At 49.7% G+C, this 23,190-nt stretch overlaps 8 protein-coding genes across 8 annotated transcripts; 4 read left to right on the forward strand and 4 right to left on the reverse strand.

Moving 5' to 3' along the window:
* Positions 1-84: 84 nt before the first annotated feature.
* On the reverse strand, positions 85-4,461 carry N7477_006832 (RNA dependent RNA polymerase; the record flags this gene model as incomplete). The annotated part of the gene is made up of 5 exons (XM_056968495.1): positions 85-2,271; positions 2,327-3,387; positions 3,440-3,914; positions 3,970-4,168; positions 4,226-4,461. The coding sequence occupies 5 exons, from the start codon at positions 4,459-4,461 to the stop codon at positions 85-87; spliced, it is 4,158 nt and encodes a 1,385-aa protein (XP_056821291.1).
* A 756-nt stretch (positions 4,462-5,217) lies between these two features.
* Positions 5,218-8,772, reverse strand: N7477_006833 (uncharacterized protein; the record flags this gene model as incomplete). Its single annotated transcript, XM_056968496.1, has 7 exons — positions 5,218-5,775; positions 5,833-5,949; positions 6,006-6,134; positions 6,189-8,153; positions 8,203-8,297; positions 8,363-8,510; positions 8,563-8,772. 7 exons carry the CDS (start codon positions 8,770-8,772, stop codon positions 5,218-5,220), a joined length of 3,222 nt encoding a protein of 1,073 aa, XP_056821292.1.
* Positions 8,773-9,155: 383 nt separating this feature from the next.
* N7477_006834 (FAD-binding oxidoreductase) lies at positions 9,156-10,968 on the forward strand (the record flags this gene model as incomplete). The annotated part of the gene is made up of 4 exons (XM_056968497.1): positions 9,156-9,425; positions 9,479-10,532; positions 10,584-10,765; positions 10,816-10,968. 4 exons carry the CDS (start codon positions 9,156-9,158, stop codon positions 10,966-10,968), a joined length of 1,659 nt encoding a protein of 552 aa, XP_056821293.1.
* Positions 10,969-11,652: 684 nt separating this feature from the next.
* On the reverse strand, positions 11,653-12,588 carry N7477_006835 (phosphoglycerate dehydrogenase; the record flags this gene model as incomplete). Its single annotated transcript, XM_056968498.1, has 1 exon — positions 11,653-12,588. One exon carries the CDS (start codon positions 12,586-12,588, stop codon positions 11,653-11,655), a length of 936 nt encoding a protein of 311 aa, XP_056821294.1.
* Positions 12,589-13,343: 755 nt separating this feature from the next.
* Positions 13,344-14,793, reverse strand: N7477_006836 (transcription factor domain-containing protein; the record flags this gene model as incomplete). Its single annotated transcript, XM_056968499.1, has 2 exons — positions 13,344-14,570; positions 14,629-14,793. The coding sequence occupies 2 exons, from the start codon at positions 14,791-14,793 to the stop codon at positions 13,344-13,346; spliced, it is 1,392 nt and encodes a 463-aa protein (XP_056821295.1).
* A 1,061-nt stretch (positions 14,794-15,854) lies between these two features.
* Positions 15,855-16,888, forward strand: N7477_006837 (aromatic alcohol reductase; the record flags this gene model as incomplete). Its single annotated transcript, XM_056968500.1, has 3 exons — positions 15,855-15,890; positions 15,962-16,375; positions 16,439-16,888. The coding sequence occupies 3 exons, from the start codon at positions 15,855-15,857 to the stop codon at positions 16,886-16,888; spliced, it is 900 nt and encodes a 299-aa protein (XP_056821296.1).
* Positions 16,889-17,423: 535 nt separating this feature from the next.
* Positions 17,424-18,626, forward strand: N7477_006838 (aspartate-semialdehyde dehydrogenase family protein; the record flags this gene model as incomplete). Its single annotated transcript, XM_056968501.1, has 3 exons — positions 17,424-17,454; positions 17,508-17,765; positions 17,818-18,626. 3 exons carry the CDS (start codon positions 17,424-17,426, stop codon positions 18,624-18,626), a joined length of 1,098 nt encoding a protein of 365 aa, XP_056821297.1.
* Positions 18,627-18,967: 341 nt separating this feature from the next.
* N7477_006839 (40S ribosomal protein eS4) lies at positions 18,968-20,118 on the forward strand (the record flags this gene model as incomplete). Its single annotated transcript, XM_056968502.1, has 4 exons — positions 18,968-19,077; positions 19,276-19,560; positions 19,712-20,006; positions 20,065-20,118. The coding sequence occupies 4 exons, from the start codon at positions 18,968-18,970 to the stop codon at positions 20,116-20,118; spliced, it is 744 nt and encodes a 247-aa protein (XP_056821298.1).
* Between the last annotated feature and the right edge of the window lie 3,072 nt (positions 20,119-23,190).

Below are 23,190 nucleotides of genomic sequence, written 5' to 3' on the forward strand. Positions count from 1 at the left end.
CAAACCAGATCACTGTCGTCAGCGCTCTCATTCTAATGCATCAAATGCAAGTTCGCAAGTGATTTCTCTTCTGTTTTCGTTCCACTAACTGCCAAGCAGACATAGAAGGTGCGTCAAAATGGACTTTGGGGAGTCCGTCTCTACGATTTCTTCGACCATGATGTCGACCTCATCAGTCTCTCCATTGCTATTGACCTCCTCGATAATAGCCTCAGTCTCCTCTGTTCCATCATAGTCCAGATGGTCCCTTATTTCCCGGGCAGCAGGCGTCACTTCATCTGACCTGATGTCCTTGTTCTCATCCTCGTCAAGTATCATCAGAGAGAGTTCTTCATCAATGGCATCGGTGAACACAAAGGATGCTGAACTGGGACTGGAGGGTGTAAGGTCGATCAAATCAACGACATCACGGTGTCTTTCAGAGGAAGATCTGTGGCCGGAGGGTGAATGCTTGCTGGTGGGCTCAATGGGCGTTTCTTTGATTTGGTCCTCATCCATATCTGGAACGTCCAACAAAGCACTGGCCATATTAGTGCCTCCAAGCCCGGGGTGAAGTAGCAGGTCTTCGACTTCTGCGTGGCTGTACACCTTGGAAGAGATCTTGTCCTTCTGGTATGTGTCGAGCCTGTCCTTTGTCAACCGACCTGATGCAATCACGCCCAAATATTCATGGAAGATCCACGGGAAGCTAACAAGAGGTGAGTTCGGCTCTCCATGAGCTGTGTCTGTGTCTGGATCAGGGCCACTAGAGCGATGGTCATCGTCGTCAGAGAGCGCCAATTTGTGACGCTTTGCCAGCGCCTCATTTGTCACCTTGTGAGTCACGTAATACATCGCGATGACTAGCGGAGCAACATCTTCGAGACTACGCCCGCCAACGTGATCGAAGCACTGCTGACGGAAACCAGCTCGCAGAGTCTCGACGATACGGCCCAAGTCTTCATGCAACTTGTATGCTTTGACGATGCGACTGTGATTCAGGACAAATGTAGACCAAACCTCAAACTCGGTCTTGATCGCGAATTGTGCCATTATTCGCAGCATCGCCGCATCATACTCTTGTTTCAATTGTGTCGCAAACCCCGTGAATGTCTCACTCGCTGGAACGAGATCAGACTTCAGAATGCGGGAGTCAAAAGGAGCGGATAGATCAGGTACAAAGTGGATGGTCTCTACTGCGTCGTAGAGTCGACCCAGAACCTTCTTGGATAGGTAACTCCTACGAGGTTCCCTTTCCATGAAGTGTGGCCACTGCCGTGGTTCAAGATTCCCAGTCATCTTTGCAGGTTGACCTGTCTTGTTATAATCGACAGCTACGGAGTGCATGTGTGCCAGTTCTACACACCTCTGCTCAAGGACGCCGCCCTGCAGTGTGTCTGCCCAGGCCATGTGGGCATTTGCAATTCTAGGGAGGCAATTTTCCTTCATGAAGGTGACGAAAAACGTCGTCATGTCATCAACGGTCACATCACGGTTTAATTCGGGGGCTATCTTGTTGTTATCCACCATTGGTTTCGTGAACCATCTCACCGGAATTAGGTCCGGATCCCACATTACGAGGTAGTCATCTCCATCTAGATCTCCTCCGGCACACATGCTCGCAAGGTCTCTATCTCCAGTCTGGGGAAAAACAATCACATCGACAAGATGCCGCAGTCTCGGCTCATACACTGCGCGCACCACCCGGATATCCCCCGGGTGCAGAGATGGGTTGCGTGCAAGAATGCACACTCCTTCGATAATCTTGGGCTCTCCATTGTTTTCAGGAGAGGTAACTTGGACGAATATCTCGGGAAGCGCTGCTAATTTGTCGGCGTGCTTCGCGCCGGTTGTCTCTGCTCTCTTGACCTTTGCGTCAAACCAGCCCTGCAGAATGCCAACTTCATCCAGGACACCAAAGAGGCTGGCTCCTTTCTCAATGACGATCTTAGCTTTGTCTTTCAGTGACTTGAGATGCCAAGCCTTCCAAAGGGAAAGCATAGAGCTGACAAATGGCTCGTCGACCCGCCGGAACCCGTCTTGTAGGAGATTAGCCAATGTCAATGTTGTTTGGTTAGGGTCCACGAATCTTTGAAGTAGAGCGATTGCCTGCGAGTCATCTGTCATGGCCTGATTGAAGCTCTGCAACATTGCATCTTGTTTAGCAAGAATCACATTCGTAGGAAGGCCCAGAGCAGCGAGGATCAGAATCAACTGGCGGTTCAAAGTTGCAATGGAGTACGAAGAAGAGCGAATAATTTCCAGACTGCCATGAGGGCAATCAAACTTGCGCTGGCTGGGTCGAATGTGTACCTGATTCGGCTGAGGATCGGAAGACATGACCAACATTCCTTTGCACCCCCCCAAGACGGAACTGGAAAGCTGATGGGGGCTCGCCATTCTGGGTCTTGAGCTTCAATTTATTCATGGTCATTTGAGCCAGGAACTTCGAGATCTTGCCGATACCATCAGAGAAGTTATACCCATTACGCGTAATGTCCGGGATTACTTCAATCTGGACATTCGAGGCCCCGACAGGGCGGGTCGTGGAAAAGCACTGGCCCAGTCGGGAGGTGTACTTTGCAATATTCCGGATATGACTGAACTGGCCCATCCAGGCTCTGATGTCGGCGACAGACAAATTTGGAACAGATGCGAAAAACCAAGCGCCTTGTTCTCGAAATTGGGAGTTACCGAAAGCCAGAAACTCGAAGTGGCGGTCTCCCACAGTGATGCCCTTGACAAGGGTTGCCTTGACCCGTCTGTAAACCTCGTCATCTACTTGACTGATGGTTGATCTGATCGCTCCGATATACAGTTCGTCTGAGAACCGGACTCGAAGGAAACGGTCAGCAAACTCACTGAATTTTCTCGTGATACGATTCGAGGTATCAACCGTCGGTGTGTTGAAATAGATGGTGGCTGGGGTAACTCTAGCAGTCCGCATGAAGCAGCAATAGTCCGATATTCTCGAACTAGTGACACCCGTAGCAGCCTTAATGTGGAAAATTTCCATGGGATTGAGGTACTTTCGCTTGTGTGTCGCAACATGCTCAAGCAATCGCTGAGCTTTGAAATCCCCATCTTTCATCAGTCTGACGATGAACTCACGAGTCATATTGAACTCAGATAGGTGGCCATGAGAAATGCAAACCTCGAGCTGATAACGAACAGGGAAAGGTAATAATACCGTGTGCTCATCGACAAGATCCCCCAGATGTCCCCATTTTGGATTCACTTGTCTATCGATACATTTCCATATCGGCTTGAGAATACTTTGAATTTCATGGAAATGGGCCCCATCTTGGAACGTTATGTTATGATCTCGGAGTACATCTTTGATGAGTATCCGGCTTTTGAAGTTGAGATCGCTGGACTCTAGTGTGAGTTTCAAGACGTTCCACCGTCCTATGAGAAATTTTAGTCTGAGCAACTAACAAAAGAACAAGTTTGGGCTCACCGATATCCATGATATCGCCTGAGGTTTGCAGTTTGGTCGGGGTGTCAAATTCTCGTGATGCGTTATAATTTATACGGGTCTGCCGTGTCCACGTATCCGCCTCTTTCCAACTAAGGTCCTTAGTGAATGTAGTTTTTATATCGGATAGCTTGCGGTAGTAGATGCCTGGGTAATTCAGGAGTATGATGAAAGAGAACTTTGTTTTAGGGGAGTGGGTCCCAGTGTTATTGTGAACCTCCCACACATCATTCAATTGACTGAATGGAATCTTCAGTCGAAAGGATATCTGGGGGTTGACAAATGTAGCATTTATCTTGAAGCCACTGGGCGTTGGTATCTCTTCGTTAAAGCCGATGTAAAGTGCTCTTTCCTGAGCGTTGATCCACAGCCTAACCAGCCAGGCGAATCCCTTGAGGAGATTGATGGTAGACGCATCTTGCTGGATGCCCACCGCAAGCTGGGACGCATGGAGCTCCTAATTGGGCATGTTAGCAGCAACCCGATCCATCGAATTCTGGCATGAGACTCACCAGCCTCTCAAGATATACGAAGTTTGAACGAGCTGGGCCTGGGGCCGGGTTTCTCTTGAAGTCGGAAATCAGGGAAACATTAAGGTACACAGGGCGTCCAGAATCGAGCTTCACATAGAAGACGCCACGACTCCAAAAGTTGTGGTATGGTGGAGGCCTATCATTCAATCCAAAACCATCAGTATCTAGCACATAGCATCTATGGCCCTGTGTCACGAGACAGTCTTCGAAAAGAAGAAAAAAAAATAAGACATACGTGAAACGAACGCGACCCTTATTCATAGGGCGGCCGTACTTGTCGACAGTGATTTCAATCGAGGTGATATTGCCTTGCTTGTAGAATGATCTCCAGACTGCGAGTGTGCTTAGGGGCCTAGGAAACCCGGAGAAGGAAATGGTGACAGACGGCCACATCTTCCACGAGTCATCGACCGATCCTTCGAGATTACCTTTGGCATGTTTGGCTCTCTGAAATCGAGATCGCCCCGACATGATGAGGGTTGGCCGGTTGCACGGCCTTTGAATTAGTAAAGTCAGGGACTGAGGACTATTGTAGATTGCTGAGAGATTCAGTAGAAGTGAGTTCGAAGAGACTAGGAGGTGAGATGATGTAGAAGGACGATCTGATAGATAAGATTGATGTAGAAGGACGATCTGATAGATAAGATTGATTATCTCACCTTTGACTGTAGTGATAGTAAATGACTTTGGTAGTGATCACAATGTGAAAGGTGTGAACGGTGTAGATGAGGCCACACATAGAGTGGAAGACGGCGATGGCGACGTGAAAGATACCAGGCCAGATGTAGGAGAGCCCACAGGTCTAAGACTGAGTGATCCGAGTTGGGACAAGATCAAGACCATGGGTAGAACGATTGAGGAGAAGTGAAGATGACAAGTGTAGATGAATTGGAAGATAGTTGGGAGCAATCTCGACGGAAAGCATTTGAGGAGGAAGTAAGTTCGATCAAGAGTGACTCGGAGGAAAAAAAATAGCAAGAAGGTGACAAAGAAATAATTTCTGAACAGGATAATCTCTACACGGAAAACGTTGAACAACGGTCTACACAACGTTCCTTATGATTGACACTTGAAGACCAATTGAGAGTGACAAGGACGACGCTGAGATAGCGAGCGCGCGCAAACCAAATTGGATCAATCTTCGGTACTTTATTTACATGAAAGCAGGATTTGACTTTTAGACATGTACAAACTCATAACGTCGTTATAACAAGTAGCTTCAACGGTTCATTGCAGGGGTGGCCGGTCGTTCGAACCAGCAAAAGTTGTACTGGTAAAGATGAAGTCCTGGGAGAATTCCAAGTCCATTTCCAGATCAAAGTCCTGTAAGTGGTTTCCATTGGACTGCGTGTGCTTGGCAGACTCCTGTTGTGACTTGGCCGGGGTATTGGAGTCCATTTCTGCGAGAGGATGACGGCTTGGCGATTGATGTGTGGGAGGTGGATTAGACCTAAGGGCTTCTGCTGGAGTCTTGAGTGGTGCTGATGATAGAATTATTGATCTTCGGTTACCTTTTGGTCGCTTGGGGCTGGGTCCTTGTAAGTTGGAGGCAAGTGAGTCAAATGACTCTGCGAGTTGTGTAGCCTCGTCGTCATAGACTTCTGACTGGCGTCTAGAGGTGGCCTGAGCTGTATCGGTACTCCTGGTGCTTTGAGATTTATTCGCGGTTGGAGGCTCAGTCGTTGGTGCAGTGAACCCCATGACACCCATGAGACGACCAATATGTTGCTGTGCTTCGGAGAATTCCCGAGCCTTGGTGGCACGCTCATTTCGCAGTGATTGAACCTAGTTTGAATGTCAGAGGCGATCTTGGCTGGAGACTGTGCGTACTGATTGCCATACCTTTCTCTCCAACTGGTGTATGTGCGTATCCTTCAATTGGAGATTTTTAGATGCATCTTGCGCGGCAGCAAGCATTTTGGCCTGTATACGAGTATTCTCCTCCTTGAGCTTGGCAATCTACAGGATGTAAGATTAGCCCGGGGTGCATGCAAGTCAGCAATGCTGTAATGTACCTCTGATTCCGCCCGAGAAACGTCAATTTCACGTTTGTGCGTCAAAAGTTCCGTCTCCAATTGGAGCTTCTTCTCAGTCTCTCGTAATGCTGAGCACAATCTTTCAGCTTCGATATTCTGCTTTTCCACCTAGAAATTATTGATCAGTATCTAAACAACGTTGGAAGTGGAAAGTATCAGTACCGTTGCTTTCATAGTCCCAACTTCCAATCGCAAATGTTCGTTCTCTGTCAAGAGATGCCTTACTTCATCCTGTTTCAGGTCACAAAGAATCTTGTTTTCCGATAAGTGAGATTTGAGCTCTTGAAGCTCCTTTTGCAACGATGCAGACGTTTCAGATGACGTGGTTTTCTCCTTCAAAGCAATCTGTAGTGTCCGTCGCATCTCCTCATTCTCAGATTGAAGTCGACGAGTCTCCGCTTGAAGCTCTTCGAACTGGTCATCTCTCTCCGTGCTGATGGCTATCAAATTAAGCTCTTTAGAACGAGCAGTTTCTCGTTCCGTTTGAAGTGTATTGTCGAAATTGCGGCGCTGGTCTTCAAGTTCCTGATTCAGAGCCTCTATCGACGCAGTCAGCTCTTGTACTCGACAAGAGGCATTTTCTGCATTCTCTCCCATGCGTGAAAGATCGTCTTGTAAGCAAGCAATGGCATGGGAAGATTGATCTAGTTGCTTCTGCAGATCTTCGCTTTGTTGTTTCAATTCTTCATTCTCGGCAATTTGATGATCTCGTTCTTGCTCCACTAAGCGCAGGGGTCCTTCGACGTCGTGACAGCGACGTTCTAGATCAAAACAGATGTCTCCGATTTTCTTCATCATGTTATCGTGAGAAATCTGGGCGTTGTGCATGAAGATTTCCGTGAAGCCAGACCGCCAATCCCGAGTTGGAGGACCGGCGGAGGAGAAATTTTGCGTGTCGCGCAAGTAAATTGTGCTTCGGGATTCTCTCGAGTCTGCTGTTGAGAATGAGCAGGTCTTGTCGGCAAATGACCTTGCCGAGCGCTCGACAAAACATTTCATCAGCATGATATCTGTGGCATTTCCATTGGTCGTCAATGCAGCAGCAAAGTAGATTTGAAATAGACTGAGAAGAATCTTGTTTTTCAGAGCCGCGTAAGCGCAATAACATACTTCGGAGCCGCGGCACTCGTCTTGGCTCGGAGTGACAGGGAATATTCCGAAAAGGTTGGCAATGGCTTCTTTCGTGGATACTGAGTTAAGAAGCGAAGATACGATTGGTCTGGATTCGGTTGACTGGAATCCTGAAAGAAGCAATGCGGCCGTATGCAAGCTCGACAGGGAGCCTCGATGTGGGCTGTCGTCCTTCAAGGCATCCATAGTGAAGCGAAGGAGCTCGTAAATGATTGATTCATCGCAATTTGCCAATGATTCTGTTAGTCGTGACACTAAATAGGGTGGCAGACTTCCAAGTGCTCCACGGCTATCACTCGAAACAAGCAAACGGAGACCGAGGTCTCGGATGTTAGAAGGCAGTGCAGCCACTGGAAGGAGAGAAAGCAAAAACGTAACTCCCATCACCTGGGTATCCCGGTCAAGACCATCCTTGGCCACCTTTTCGCACAACTTGGCGATCTTGGATGAATTGTTCAATACCCACGCATCTTTCTGCTTAAGCTCAACGGCATCTGACACACAGATTGCGAGACGAATGCTCTCGGCGGCCTGGGATGGGGGTAGGTTGCAATTGGAGGAACAGGCAAGTATCACACGCAACACGACCAGATCTAAGGTCTTTAAGCCTCGCTTGGCGCCAAAGAAATGCTGTATGTTAAGAAGCCAAGATGGGGGCTCTAGTCCGTGTTGAATATGGCGATGACTTTTTTGGTTCGATGCAATTCGTGCAAATGTGGCTAAGCAGAGTAGATTGCCCATGTGGTCGTCGATGTTGCGCAAAGTCTTGGTAAATTCAAATTGCAGGTTAGACATTACTTCGGAGGGGACTTCATCCAGGATGCGCGGCGACGATTGAAGCGTATTCATCAGGCTGTGTAGGGGCGCCAATGTCTTTGCGCATGGCTTTCTTGCCATTACATGGACCAGCTTCGTGATGAATCTGGCCAGTCGAGCAGGTGCTACCACACCGGATGGCAGTGACGATGATAGTAGGGCAATACACGCTGGGTCGTACTACGACCGTCAATCTCTGGACGAAAACTTGATAGTCATCAGCACTCACTTCAGATTCTCCGGCATCAACTGCCTTTTGGAGAAATGTATCCAATATTTCCGGATGACGCTTTAGCAGGGCATCGCGAAAGACCGTTGTATGAGCTGAGATGCATTAGTCTTTATACAAGCCGTATTATCTGAGCACCGAGTTCCTTGGTATCTCTTACCAAACGCAGATAACAGTGGGAGAGCCACCCGCGACCGTGATAATCCTTCGACGAATATGTCGGCCAAAAGACCGACTTGACAGGATTTCTGAAGCGCCCATGAGTCTATTGTAGAGGTAGCGACCCGCTGAGTTAGATCATAGAGGTCCTAATTTCATGTTATCACGCTGTGTCTGATGACCAGAACAAGGTTAGCGTACCAGTAAAGAGGGCGCGTAAGGCGCGGTCACGACGCGTTCAATCTCGCAGATGAGACATACGAGCTCAGTCATTGTGACTCTCTGAGCTGAGATTGTCGTGAACACTAGGCGGTGGTTGATGTCGTTATCGCCGATGGTCACGACACGGCAAAGAAGTGTTGTCGTGGTTGCCCCCTCAACGGGCAATTCTGCCACCCCAAGTCTGACCATGAGGCTCTTGACGGACGATCTACAAACTACAGTCTTTACGTGATACTAGAGTAATTTGGTTTTGTGAACATAAATTACTATTAACGCCATTGTCTCCATGTGTACCTGAGATTAACCCCCACTTACCCCCACGTTCGCGGACTTGCCAGCGTCGAAGAGAAGAGCCGACTCGGCCGAGCCCCGAAGGCGGGGAAGAAGAGGTGCACACCTCATCGGAGTTCTTAATGTCGTGAACAATTACTGTTGTTTTGGATTTTTATTTTCATATCTTGGAAATTGTTCTGAAACCTTCATCGCTCTACGACTCGTGAGAGCTTCGGTGTCTCTCCTTCATGACGATGCGAGCGCCATTCATAGTCCCCAGGGGCTTCTCCACTCCCCGCATGCCCCAGTGCCGACCCCGGATCCCACAATACCTAAGTGTCCAGGCAAGCATAGCGGTTCGAACGAATACTACTTCCAGTAGAAACAACAGCCAGAGTCAAAATAGCTCCTCGAGCTTCAATTCCGATTCCGCACTCTTCTGGACACCCGCCAAAAGTCTCCTGGTCTCCGCAGTCGCTGCGGGGTTGGGCTATGGCTACGCCACGTATAATCAGACACCGCAGGCGCCCAAGAAAGTGCAATATGGCTCAATGAAGGACTTCGAGAAGGTACCGTCCTGTGCATTAGGTCACTTGCGCAATCGGACACTAAACAATAGTAGGCCATTGCGGAATTGCGCGCCAAACTCGGCGATGACACAATCTCGACCGACGAAGATGAACTTCAGCATCATGGATACTCAGAGTGGTCAAGCCTTAACGCAGAGCGTCTTCCAGTCGCCGTCGCATATCCCACGTCCACAGAACAAGTATCTGAAATCGCCAAGGTTTGCCATAAGTATCGAATGCCCATGATTCCTTACTCCGGTGGCTCAAGCCTGGAGGCCAATTTCTCCGCCCCATATGGCGGTATGACTATTGACTTTGCATTCATGAACAGGGTCTTGGAGATCCACGAGGATGACATGGATGTTGTGGTTCAGCCGTCGATCGGGTGGATGGATCTGAACGAGAAGATCAAAAGTACTGGCCTGTTCTTCCCTGTGGATCCAGGCCCGACGGCTATGATTGGAGGTATGGTTGGTACGAACTGCAGTGGCACAAATGCTGTTCGGTATGGGACGATGAAGGATTGGGTAATTAATCTCACGGTTGTTCTGGCCGATGGTCGCGTCATCAAGACTCGCAGGCGCCCGCGGAAGACTTCTGCAGGGTATAATCTGACTGGCATGTTTGTTGGATCGGAGGGTACTCTGGGCATTGTGACTGAAGCCACTCTGAAATTGACTAATATTCCCGAGGATACTCGTGTCGGTGTCGTTGCATTTCCCAATATTCGTGACGCAGCATCGACTGCCATGCAGTTGATTAAGAAGGGTATTCCTGTGCAGTGCATGGAGATTATGGATGAAGTGCAAATGGATGTCATCAACCGGGCTGGTGGTACTAAGCGGACCTGGGCAGTGTCTCCCCATCTGTTCTTCAAGTTCTCTGGTACAAGGGCTGGCGTCGCAGATAGCGTGAACCTGACGACGAAGCTTGCAAAGAGCAATAACGCGGATGCCTTTGAATTTGCCAAGAGTGAACAGGAGGCTCATGACCTGTGGTCGGCCAGAAAGCAGTCACTGTGGAGTATGATGTCTCTGCGCAAGGAAGGCTCCGAGGTTTGGTCAACCGATGTGGCCGTCCCCATCTCGCGATTGCCCGATATTATTGGTCTGTCCACCACGATTTGTTTCTTCTCACTACATCTACTAACTGTCTCAGAAAAATCCAAGGAGGAATTGGAGAGTCTCGGAATGTTCGCTAGCATTCTGGGGCACATTGGCGATGGTAACTTCCACGCAAGCATCATGTATGATCGCAAGGATCCTGAAGAGCGTGAGCGAGTCGAGAAGGTGGTCTATGACATGGTGGACCGCGCTCTTGAAATGGACGGGTCATGCACGGTATGTTCAGCCTCTAACCCAGTGGTGCAATGCTAATGTGATCTCTACAGGGTGAACACGGTGTCGGCCTGGGTAAGAAGGGTTCACTGAAGAAAGAGCTGGGTCCGGAGACCATCGATGTCATGCGCAGTATTAAGCGATCTCTTGATCCTCACTGGCTGTTGAACCCTGGCAAGATCTTTGATTTTGAAAAGGATGCTTGAACACGAGTTATTCAACTTAGGTCTTATCAGTATCCACATAGACAACATGTAAATATTTTTCACTAACTTCATACACTTCTTACATCCGCTCCAACTAGCTATATCTCAGTTACAGTCATCATCCATTCACACTCGCGAATAGGTATCCTCAGCCCGCGCCATAACCGAAGCTTCCTACTGTCTACGGTGTGATAGTGGATAACTTTAAAAGACCTTGGCGCCAAGACCGCGCGTACAGGCCATCTTCCATTTTTATTCCATTGCTTCTGCCTACAGGGACTTCGCACTGACGAAGGCCCCACAGGAGAGGTCCTTCGTGGGCTTGGGCTCCGTTCCGATGATATGGATGGAGAAATTCGGCGGAGAAGCAGGACCTCGAACGAAAAACCTCGGAAATCTATATGCGAATTCTCTAATTGACGTTTTCACGAAGAACTTTTACTCTTACAGCTCAATTCTTCGAAACTCGAGCGCGCTGAAGCTCAAATGGTGCTATCGAGGTGCGCATCGACAACCTTATCTCTTCTGACATTGAAAGGGATATGTGACGGCCTGAGTCTTTCTAGCCATGATGGAGTATCACTGGGGTATAGTCGTTCATTCAGCTAAAGCTTGGCAGTAAAAACCATGTGCCTCTGTCACTCCTTCGTTAGCCTATTCGTCGTGTAAACTTCTAGAGCGTCTTTAAATCACATTCTTGAGGGGCTGCGACGCTAAGAATCGTCGCAAATTATCCGCAATTAGCTCGGTGCATCCCTGGGGCCTGCCACCTGCAGCATGAGGCGAGACAATCAAATTAGGAGCCTTCCAGAGACGGCTGGACTTGGGAAGAGGTTCGGTCTTGAAAACATCAAGTGCGGCACCGCCAATCTCGCCCTTCTCGAGGGCATCCACCAAAGCATCCTCGTCAATCGAAGTTCCGCGGCCAACATTGACAATCCAGGCATGCTTGGGAAGCAGCTTGAGTCTTTCGGCGTTCAAGGCATTATTCGTCGATTCAGATCCAGGCAGAATCATAACAAGGGCGTCCGTCTTGGGAAGAAGCTCACCAAGCTTATCTTCGCCGAAGACCTCGACACCATTTCGGACTCCAGAACTGCGAGCAACACCCTTGACGTTGGCTCCGAGGGCTGTCAGAAGCGGAGTGAGGGTCTTTGCGATGCTGCCAAAGCCCCAAACGAGCACATTTGCGTTTTGCAGAGTGGTGAAATCATTGCGAGGGAAGGATCCACCAAGGTGGCCGGGCCATTTCTCCTGTAGTTGATAATCGCGCATCTCGTAGAAGTGGCGGGCGCTGTTGAGGAGGAGACCGAGGGCGTGTTCGGCCACGGGGTGGTCGTGCAGACCGACACCGGTACAGACGACGATGCGGGAGGTGTCGAAGCCGGCATTCAAGACATCATTGGGCCCTGCAGCGAGAGATTGGATCCATCGGAGGTTCTTCATGCGCTTCGCGGCATCCTTCAAGTTGTCCGCGGCATTGGCCCAGGTCACCAGAATGTCCGCGTCGATCAGGTCCTCCGGGATGGGAACCTTGACATCATATGGGTGTAGAGAGACAGAGAAGCCTTTGAGGCTGTCAACATCGAGTGGCACTGAGGTAGGGTAGAGAAGCTTCATTGTGAGAGATGTTTGCAAGAACAAGTTGGACTGTTGCGGAAGATGTTGACCCCCTCCACCCTACGCTCCGCCCGCGGCGCCCCACACTCATCGTCATCGGTCAATATCCGACGGGTACCCGAGTCAGTCGGTCTTCACGCCGATGCTTCGGGGAATGCTTCAAACGCCGTTAAAAGGCTACTGAATGTATGCTAAGCTATCTTGGTGAAAGAACGTGCTTACATGCCATCTGATCGTCTTAGGAAGCTATCAATGGCGAGGTGCACGTTCCTATCTTCCTGTTTGTGCCCTTGAATTGTCTTAATCGCTGGCTTCTGTCCTGGGCTGGCGGTATCAGAATGGACATTTCTGGGTCATCAAGAAGCTAACAAAATCCTGACCGCGTTATCGGGAACTTATTTGCAGGTCTCGAAAATACGGCACGGGCCACATCATTCGTGGAATAATTACACATGCTTACCCCGGATTTATCTCCGGTAGCCGCCCCCACGCTAATCCCCAATTGTGCTCCCTCCCGTGTTCTATGAGAATATCAACATCAATTCAAGACAGTTTTGCCGTTGATGCGCTTTCCACTCAGCTCGTTTCCTTGAGGTCGTTCGTCTCAAGATATCGTGGAGTAGGTCACGTTCCCACTTCGGAAGCCAAAAGTCCTTGGAAGTTTCGACATGACTAGTTTGTTGGGTCAATCCCGCTCAGTGGTAATGCATCTACGACAGAAAATGAAAAGAAAAGAGAATTGTAGTATTGAAGACTCATATCCATAGCGCGTCATCTTGTTCCGATTGTAGAACCTCAAAATACTGCTCAAAGAGCGCAGCACTCCACTGACAGGCTGTCCCGGAGCTAGGAATATCGAAAGGCTCTCTTGTTGCTTCTGGACTTTTATCGGCGCTTATTCCATTAAATGACCGTTGAGGTTCCGCTGAGGAGGCCAGTCGCCCAATCACTTGGGACGCTGCGTTGAATGCGGGTGAAGCCATGGTGTCAGCTGATGGAACTGGTGCAAGTCTCTCTGTTACGATCGATTCAGAGTCTTGAAGCTGGCCATCCCCATTCAAAGTCGACCCAAATAAGCCTGGATTGCTCAAAGCCAACTCCCTCGTGGTCAAAGTCTGCGTGTGAAAGTCTACGATACGACTCCAGCGTGGACATCCGCGAGAGTCACGGATCACATCCCAATATTGGAAGACTTCCTCAGCAGCCGTCCATGCCGCGTTCGCTCCATCCCCAAGCGGCGAGAGAGCTAAGCTGATGAGCAGGTAAGTTAAAGCATCCCACTCAATGTAAGTCTGGAAAAGCCATAGCCACTGCTTGCACCGCTGCTGGAGGCGCATTTCTTTAGCCCGCCCAAGAATCTCCACGCAAGTTTCACGAAGGCTCTGTTGAGTAAGAATCTGCTGGTTGTATCTGTCTCGTGGCTTGATCACCGCGAGCTTGAGTTTTGCAATGATCAAACGACTAGATTCAGCAGTGACGAAATCCAGGGGGATGGAAGTGTCACAATGTGAAAGGTATTCGAGCTCTATGCGTTCTTTGAAGCGATCAATCGCTTCACACTTCTCTTTGGAAGTTGAAATGGTGGGATAGGAGTTCATTCCGGTAAATTGATCTGAGAAGAGTATCAGGCGTGTGAAATAGCTGATTTCGAGTCTGACCAAACTGAACAGCATCTCACTCTTTCCTGACTGGGAGTTTGGTATTTCACTCATGTGTGGGTCGAGGTTAGCATCTGAGATGCTCGATGGGAATTTCTTCTGGAATTGAGATTCCAAGATGTGTGGCTCTGATCTGTAGTCTTTAGCTATACGAGTGTCAAGAATGAAGATTTGCCACCAAGTTCGACGTTGCATTTCTGCTTCAAATGGCGTGAGACTTGCGCCTGATGTTTCCTGGTTCAGTCTGTTTTCAAACGCTGCTGTTATGGCAAGCCGGGTGAGGCTCTTGACGTCAGGGCCTCCTACGTGGAATCTGGAACAAATCTGAACGAAAACTGGTTAGCCATTGGGAATCTGGCTGTGATGTAAACTAGAGCCCTACACTGTAGAGAGTGAGTGCTTGCAGAACGGTCATGTCTTTGGATTTCCGAACTTCAGCATGTGAAAGAGCCGTTTCGGTTGACTCTCGATACCTTTCTCCGTTAGTTGAATACTGACTTCTTGTATGGCCGTTTAAGTTACCTTTGCAATAGTATTCGTCTTTCATCGTCTAGAACCCTCTCGCATTCTTCGGTTGACAGAGTCACTACGGCCGCGTAATAGACTGCAAATAATAAGCAGTGAATTGATGGGCTGTCGAACGTTCGGCCTTGTACAAATTCGACGATCTGGCATTGAACACTCGGAGCATGGATTATTTTCAAAATCGGGTGCACCCGCTCTAGGAATATCTGCCACAGAAAAAAGATCTTCTCTGGCGATGAATGAGATTTTGATTTTGGTGCATGATGCTTTCGAGATGCAAAGTCCACCCGTCCATCATGACCGTGACTTTCTGAGCTCGCCTGATTTCCAAGCACATTGGTTGCTGCCGAATGATCGATCTTACCATTATCTTGATGAGGCGGCTGCGACTGGGCAGGCTGAACGATCTGCCAGATCTGTGACAAACTTTGCTCGACAGACTTCAACGTACACTCGATTCTCTCGACTCGAGTAGTAAGATCTTGGCCTACGAGGCTCTGACTTCTATCTCTGGGTAAAGTCTTCCTCGGTGGATACGTGCACCGAACTTTGACCTTGACGCGGTACGAGCACGGCAGGACTTTGTCACATTTGATCTTTCGGCGTCGGCATTCCAAGCAGGATTTGCTGGTTGATGAATGATGACTCATTTCGGGGCGATTATTTCCCTGCATATTGCAGGTGAGTTCGCAAGCAAAACGTAGTGAAGCAAGACCGTAGCTTTTGGTTGGTGATGGCGGTGATACGGAGAGTAAAGCCGCATTTCTAAGCATCACGTTGGCTTGCATATTAGTGGGGCTTAATGAACGACGAACATTACAATTGGCGCAAACGGGCGGTTTCATCTGACATAGTCAGTCTCTGATTGGCTATAGCGGGGAAACGGTCAAAAAAGTCCGTTCTATTCAAATGGAGGATCTACCGTGAGCGGCAATCAGGAAGCATACTATCAACGTGTGGCATCGCAACTTTAAGACGAGAGGAGGCCAAAAGAGAATATAAATATGCTTTTCTCTTCTGTTTGGGTGTATCATCCAAAGAGCCTGAAGTCATTCGAAAACGTCCTCCTACCCTAGTTCCACAATGGGAAGCATTTTGAAGAACGTCGCGGTCGTTGGGGTATGTGCACCCCACCCCATTTCTATATCTACAATGTCGATGTTCAACGAGAACTAAAAAATTACGTCAAGGCCAGCGGCAGCGTTGGCAACATTATTCTCGACGCGCTTATCTTCTCGGCCAGCTTTTCTGTCACTGTCATTTCCCGCAAAGAGAGCGAGGCACTCTTTCCCGAAGGGGTCACTGTTCTCAAGTCCGACTTCTCGGAAGCCAGTCTGGAGGCTGCCTTCCGGGGACAGGATGCCGTGGTCTCAGCAGTAGGAGCCACGGCTTTCAGCGAGCAGAAGGCATTCGTTGATGCGGCCATTCGCGCTGGAGTTCAGCGCTTCATCCCCTCTGAATTTTCCGCGAGTAGCCAGAGTGACGCTGTGCTGCAGTTGCTACCTCTACTCGAGCAGAAGAACAAATTGATCAAGTACTTGAAGAGTAAGAAAGCTTCGGGCTTGACCTGGACTGGGATTGCCACATCGGGCTTATTCGACTGGGTAAGTGATTGACTTGTCCATGCATCTTCGGAATCAGCATTCTTACTTCTATGCCATTTTCAGGGTCTTCGGAACGGCTTCTTGGAATTCGATATCTCCACCCGCACCGCTACGATCTGGGATGGAGGGGACAAAAGCTTTACTTTGACCAATGAGAAGCAGCTAGGGCGGTCGGTGATCTCTGTTCTCGAGAATCCACAGGCAACTAGCAACCAGTATCTTTATGTCGCTTCTGTGGAGACGACCCAGAATGAAATTGTCAAGACTCTGGAACAGGTGACTGGCGCTCGATGGACTATCAAAAGTACCACCACGAACGAGCAGGTCAGTGCTGCTGTCGAGAAGCTCACTGCCGGTGATTTCAGTGGTGCCCTTGCGCTGGTTCCGGCCACCTGTTTTGGGAACACGCCTGGTCTTTGTGCAAACTACGTCAAGGAGCAGAAGCTTGCAAATGATATGCTAGGACTGGAGATGGAAAGTGTCCAGGATACCATTATGCGCGTTGTACAGTAGGGCTTCTGGCTATGCTTGGATATGTCGTCATTAATGGAATTGATCCACTGCACGAGAACATTTCGGAGAAGTAGAGCGACTCCGGTAAAAAAAAATTGGGGCGGGAATAGAGTAACAGCCAATCAACTTGTCCCTACAGGATCTGGAAAAGGAAGGGATGAGTCAGCGTGGGGCAGGCAATCGGCCGCGAGCCGACATCGCTGTTGATCACGCTTGCCACACGTCGTTTCATTCACAACACTATCAGAGGGTAAGTTAAACTATTCTGCTATTTTGTCCTTTCTAGTTGTCGCAAATATGCAATTGCGCTTGAGATCTCTCTCCCGGGGATCGGTGAATCAATTGAGCACCAACGCGTCTTTATCCACTCGGCGGGGCAATGGATGAAGCCTTGACTCAAAGATCTCTGTGGTCCAAGTGCCGATTGGATACATCATCGCATGCACATCTGCTTTCCCGGAGACTTTGGAGGTGATCTTGTAGCGCGAAAAGCTGACGTTGACCAAGATACCCTCGTTTTCCACATATAGACAAGATGGCGCCCTCATATCCCAAGAAGAAATGCGGTATGTCTTTGAACCTCTCCCACGGCGATGACGCATGTTCTAACTTCCTCTAGGTGTGCTCGGTGCCACCGGCTCTGTTGGCCAGCGCTTCATTCTCCTGCTGTCTGACCATCCTTTCCTGGAGCTCCACGCTGTCGGTGCCTCAGAGCGTTCCCTTGGAAAGAAGTACAAGGAAGCCGTCAGTTGGAAGCAGTCCTCTCCCATGTCGGAGAAGCTCAGCAACCTCGTTCTACGCGAATGCAGCGCCGAGCAATTCAAAGACTGTGACCTTGTCTTTTCCGGATTGAACAGCGACGTCGCCGGCGAGACCGGTAAGGTTCCATACTAAACCTGCATTTGCCGGGCCTTGCTAATTTTCTACAGAGATGGCGTTCATCAAGGCGGAGATTCCCGTCTTCTCCAATGCGAAGAACTATCGCAAGGACCCCATCGTGCCGTTGGTCGTTCCTACTGTCAACCCCCAGCATTTGGATCTCATTCCTCACCAGCGCAAGCACTTCGGCTTGAAGAAGGGTTTCCTGGTTTGCAACTCCAACTGCGCCGTCATTGGTGTTGTCATTCCTTTTGCTGCCCTACAGGCTAAGTTCGGCCACGTCGCAGAGGTCGAGGTGTTCACCGAGCAGGCTATCTCGGGAGCCGGCTACCCCGGTGTTCCCAGTTTGGACATCGTCGACAATGTCATTCCCTATATCAGCGGCGAAGAGGACAAGCTCGAGAATGAGGCCCAGAAGATTTTGGGTAACTTGAACGCCGATGCCACTGCCTTTGATGAGCAAACCGGTCTCAGCATCGGCGCTACTTGCACTCGGGTTGGTGTCACTGATGGCCACATGGCATTCGTTTCCCTGCGTTTCAAGAACCGTGAAAAGGTCCCCAGCGCCGAGCAGGTCGTGGAGGCCCTGCGAGAGTACCAATCTGAGGCTCAAAAGCTCGGCTGTCCCTCTGCACCTCCGATGGCCATCAAGGTGTTTGACGAGCCTGATCGCCCGCAGCCACGTCTGGACCGTGACATCTCCGGCGGTTACACAGTGAGTGTAGGACGTGTTCGCGAGGGTGTCAAGGGTGGTCATTTTGATATCCGTTTCGCTGCGCTGTCTCACAACACCGTCATTGGTGCCGCCGGCTCATCCATCCTCAATGCTGAGGTAGCGGTCATCAAGGGTTACGTTTAATTGTAAATACGAAAAGTCAAATTCCTCAGCGATGCCACATATTACATTTCTTTAGTACGGAACACATAAGCAGTTACATGGAAATTTTGATGCCTCAGGTGTAAACATGCCTTGAATGGGCGATGCCCTATTGATGACTAAGTGAAATCTGGATCGGTCCTATTCTGGACTAGCGCTCTAGGGCTCAGCCCACAACCACCGACTTAAGCGAAACACCCTTGATTATCACGGCTGCTTGTTCCTCATCGTAGTTCTTCGACAACCAACCCCGGGAAACAGGTCGACAATTTCACAATGGGACGCGGACCGTAAGTCTCACACACCTCATCAAACACTCGCCAATGATAATCTGGACTCGCCGACCATCGTCTCGGGACCAGCTCGTCGTATTTCGCGAGTTTCGAAAAAATTTGCTTCGCGATGGACTTGAACTAATCATGATGTCTTTGCAGTAAGAAGCACCAGAAGCGCCTTAGCGCGCCCTCGCACTGGCTGCTGGACAAAATGTCCGGCACCTATGCCCCCAAGGCCTCCCCCGGTCCTCACAAGCTCCGGGACTGCCTTCCCTGATCGTCTTCATCCGTAACCGGTACGATTCGACTCGCCCTCGCTCTACGCACGAACAATTCGAAACTGATTGATTACATAGTCTCAAGTACGCCCTGAACGGTCGCGAGGTCAAGGCCATCATGATGCAGCGTCTGGTCAAGGTTGACGGCAAGGTCCGCACCGACACCACCTTCCCCGCTGGCTTCATGGATGTCATCTCCCTCGAGAAGACTGGCGAGCACTTCCGTCTCATCTACGACACCAAGGGCCGCTTCACCGTCCACCGCATCCAGGCTGAGGAGGCTGAGTTCAAGCTCTGCAAGGTCAAGCGTGTTCAGCTCGGCAAGGGCGGGATCCCATTCTTGGTTACGCACGATGCGCGAACGTGAGTGCAAACTCCAAAAGTTCCGTGTCATTCAGTCGTTGGACCATGATTTGGTTGATCACTGGAGGACTTGGAATTTTACTCTGTTCCAATCATGGATACAGTAAGACCCCAATATTAGAACAAAGTTTTGCTAACTTGCGCTCCACAGCATTCGCTACCCCGACCCCGTCATCAAGGTCAACGACACCGTCAAGATCGACATCACCACTGGCAAGATTGTTGACTACGTCAAGTTCGACTCCGGTGTTGTCATCATGGCCACTGGTGGTCGTAACATGGGTCGTGTTGGTGTCATCACTCACCGTGAGCGCCACGATGGTGGTTTCAACATCGTCCACGTCAAGGATGCTATTGACAACACCTTCGCCACCCGTGAGTCCAACGTCTTCATCATTGGCCAGGAGAAGCCCTGGATCTCCCTGCCCAAGGGCAAGGGTGTCAAGGTACGTTTCAAGTCCCCATTCCACTTATCTCCCGACTTCAACTAAACATCTTCAATAGCTCTCCATTGCTGAGGAGCGTGACCGCCGCCGTGCTCACGCTATTGCCAACTAAATGTCTCCAGACATTGGCAATTAGCATGCGCACCATCTCCACTCGGTGATGAAAAAAAAATTAACCAAAACAGTAGCTGGGAAACGGCGTCTTGTTCTGCATGATGCTTGTTCCGTAGATTCGAGCCATAGCAAACAAAACTTGGGCGGGCTTTCCGTCTCGTTTCCGAGTGATATCATGATACCTATTTTACGTTACTTCCCCTCAATGATTAAATGATCGTACTCTCCGGATCCCGTCTCGCAGCCTTATCTCTTCCGTGTTGTTCCCCTCTGCCTCTTGCCCTACTGCTTGTGACTAGAACCCGGTTTGATACATAGCGCCGGGTCCAATCACCGATTCTGGAGACGTAGGAGATGTATTCCATGAAGTTCCTTCGCCTATCTAGAGCGAAAACCGGGTTAAACGGTTCCTTCTCTACACGTGAACCGTGGATATTCCATCAAGAGACTGTCATGTCAAATGGCCATCGACCCGCCTGAAACTATTGAGATGTAAAATGAATTGAGGGGTTTTGGTGCTCGAGAGTTCTTGTTACAATCACGGATCTATCACATTCATAATCGTCTACTTGGAAAATTCGAACATGTCCGAGAATGTAGGAATATATCTTGATCGGGCATGTGCCTGCTCAATTCCAAACAAACTTATTTTCGATGATGAGTTTCCCCAGTACCAATCTGGACCAAGAGTGCGCACGCCAGGGCTGTATATTCGATCTATTGAGCCTGGGAGATACCTGAAAATAGCAATGCCGAGGTATCAAGCCCACGGGCATAATGGACTACACGGGATACACGGGAAAAACTTTCGGCCTCCCGGGCCACGGGAACCAGTGACTGGATAAGGATTGCGACGCCAGTACTCAAACAATATTACTGACTTCGGGAGTTCTCTCAAGCCAATCGCACCACATCACGTAATTGAGGGCTGATGCATGTACATAAACCCGAGACGATCAAGTTGATCACCGCTGCGTTGAAAGAGTAAGGAGATCCATTGGACCAATCGACGAGACGGTTATTTTCCTCCAGGCCGTACGGGCGTGTGCTAATGCGATGCACTTTTGAAGTGGGGAATAGCCAAGATGTCCGGAGTACACCGTGCCGTCGGATTGCACAGGGCAGGAGACGACCTCCGACACCGCAAGCGAACCGATGTTAAAAGGCATCCTAGGGCAACTTACTAAGCGAGTATCTTGAGGCAGACGACAATGCACACCCTCCTGGCTTATCTCTAATGGCGCATGGCTCGCACCGATCGCTCGCAACCGATGAGCGTATGAGAGAGCAAGGAAAACGGCTTGCACGACCAATAAATTTGATCTGCACGGCAGTCCGGCTCGCTAGAGTACTGTACAGTAGCCCTGAGAGCAAGGTGGACGCGGCAACGGGCCCATCCGAACCCCCCTTGTCCTAGCGCGAGTCTATTGTATTCGGCCACATGGAGCCTACAAAAGGCGCTCGATGGTGGGCCTGGGATAATTGATCTATCGAAATGGGCCGGCGTGACGCTTTCGCCTCTCCACAGGGAGAAGGTATCTGGGGGGCCACGACGCCGGAAAATGCACGACAGCATAACGCTGTGGATTCTTGTCTGCGTGGAACCGAAGGGGGCCCCATTGGAGGGAGCTTTTTGATTTGTCGCACCTTTTTGAGTGGCTGGCCCGGCCATGCGGAAAGTATGTTGTCTCCGGCATTGAGAATTTTCTGTATGCCATTTCGTCCACGGCAGCTGGAGAAAAGGAACTAGCAGCCCCTCCGGTGCTCGGTCCCCTCGCTCAGATGATTATCTCTCGAATGAAGCGAGGTGCGGTGATTTCAATTCACTGATGAGGCTCCATCGATGAGTTCGATGATAGAAAGGATGACGCCGTTGCTAACTATAGTCATGAGGAGAAAGACTGTGTGTGTGTGTGTGTGAGAAAGATAAAGAGAGTGGGCTGGAGACTATGGCAGTGAATCGAGTGGGGTCTAGAACATGCTTTGGAAGGAGCTCGGAGATTGTCGTTTTCCCCTCCGGTTTGCAGTGCACTGTTTGAGTCCGAGGAGGGTCAGAAATGATCGTGTTGATGCCAACATTGACCAAGCATGTCAAGTCATTGCCATGCTCTTTCCGATCCACAGCAAGCTCTGGGGTGGATCTGTACCGAGATGCGGTGTCCCAGTGCCTTGGACCTGGGTTCTGTATCCGCGACCGTCGAATTCCTGAGCTTTCAATTATCACGTTTCACGTGGCGCACAGAGTCTAAATGACGTCTTGAAGAACGAGGTAAGGTAATATTTCGCCCCTGGATAACAGATCCAATGACACACCAATTACCAGGGGCCGGTCTGGACTTTGTCCACCGGGCGGGGCGCTGGAATGAACTCCTAGGATTCTTTTGAAAACTGTTCATTCGTAATCGTGGCGGTGAGTGAGTCGTAGGGTTTGCAAACATCATGATGATGTGGTTGATCAAAGAGGACTCTCATTTTTCCCCTCCTGTCGGCCTTTGTTAAGGTTTCCATCCCCTTCGTATAGAGCCCATTTAACTTCCAGAGGCCCTATAGATTACTCGACACCAAACTCCCCCCCCCCAAGCGGTGTGAAGTGAACCGTGCTGGGCATTGCCATTCTCCCCAGACCGCAACTACCGACGGATCACAACCGGGGTAAGTTGGGTTGATCGGAGTGCGAGGGGCCAATGATCCTTTCGATGAAATCATCTGCGATTGTGGGAGATGAATGAACAAGATAAAGAAAAACGAAACAAAAGTGGCGAGGAAAAACAAAAGTGATCAATACAGTATAATACGAGAAGTCCAAAAAGGAGAAAAAAAAAGACAAGATGACGGGCAGAGGGTGTCCGCTTGGGCGCCTCCATAGTGCCCGACATCAAGTAAATCCGAATTCCATCATGATCGTCCACGGCACACTCGCTACGGTTTAGTGTCCTTGGGTTAGCGTCCCCACGGCTCTGCATATGAAACCATGAAAAGAGATGAATGACCCACGATTGGAAGAAGTGCAATACATCCTAATCATTGCCCCCCCCTAGATAGGGAAAGGTAGTTGATGCATAGTTCCTTG

Source organism: Penicillium maclennaniae (assembly GCF_028827695.1).
Source record: "Penicillium maclennaniae strain IBT 15551 chromosome Unknown utg000006l:1.0-2513246.0:1.0-2515036.0, whole genome shotgun sequence".
In the NCBI taxonomy this organism is placed as follows: Eukaryota; Fungi; Ascomycota; class Eurotiomycetes; order Eurotiales; family Aspergillaceae; genus Penicillium; species Penicillium maclennaniae.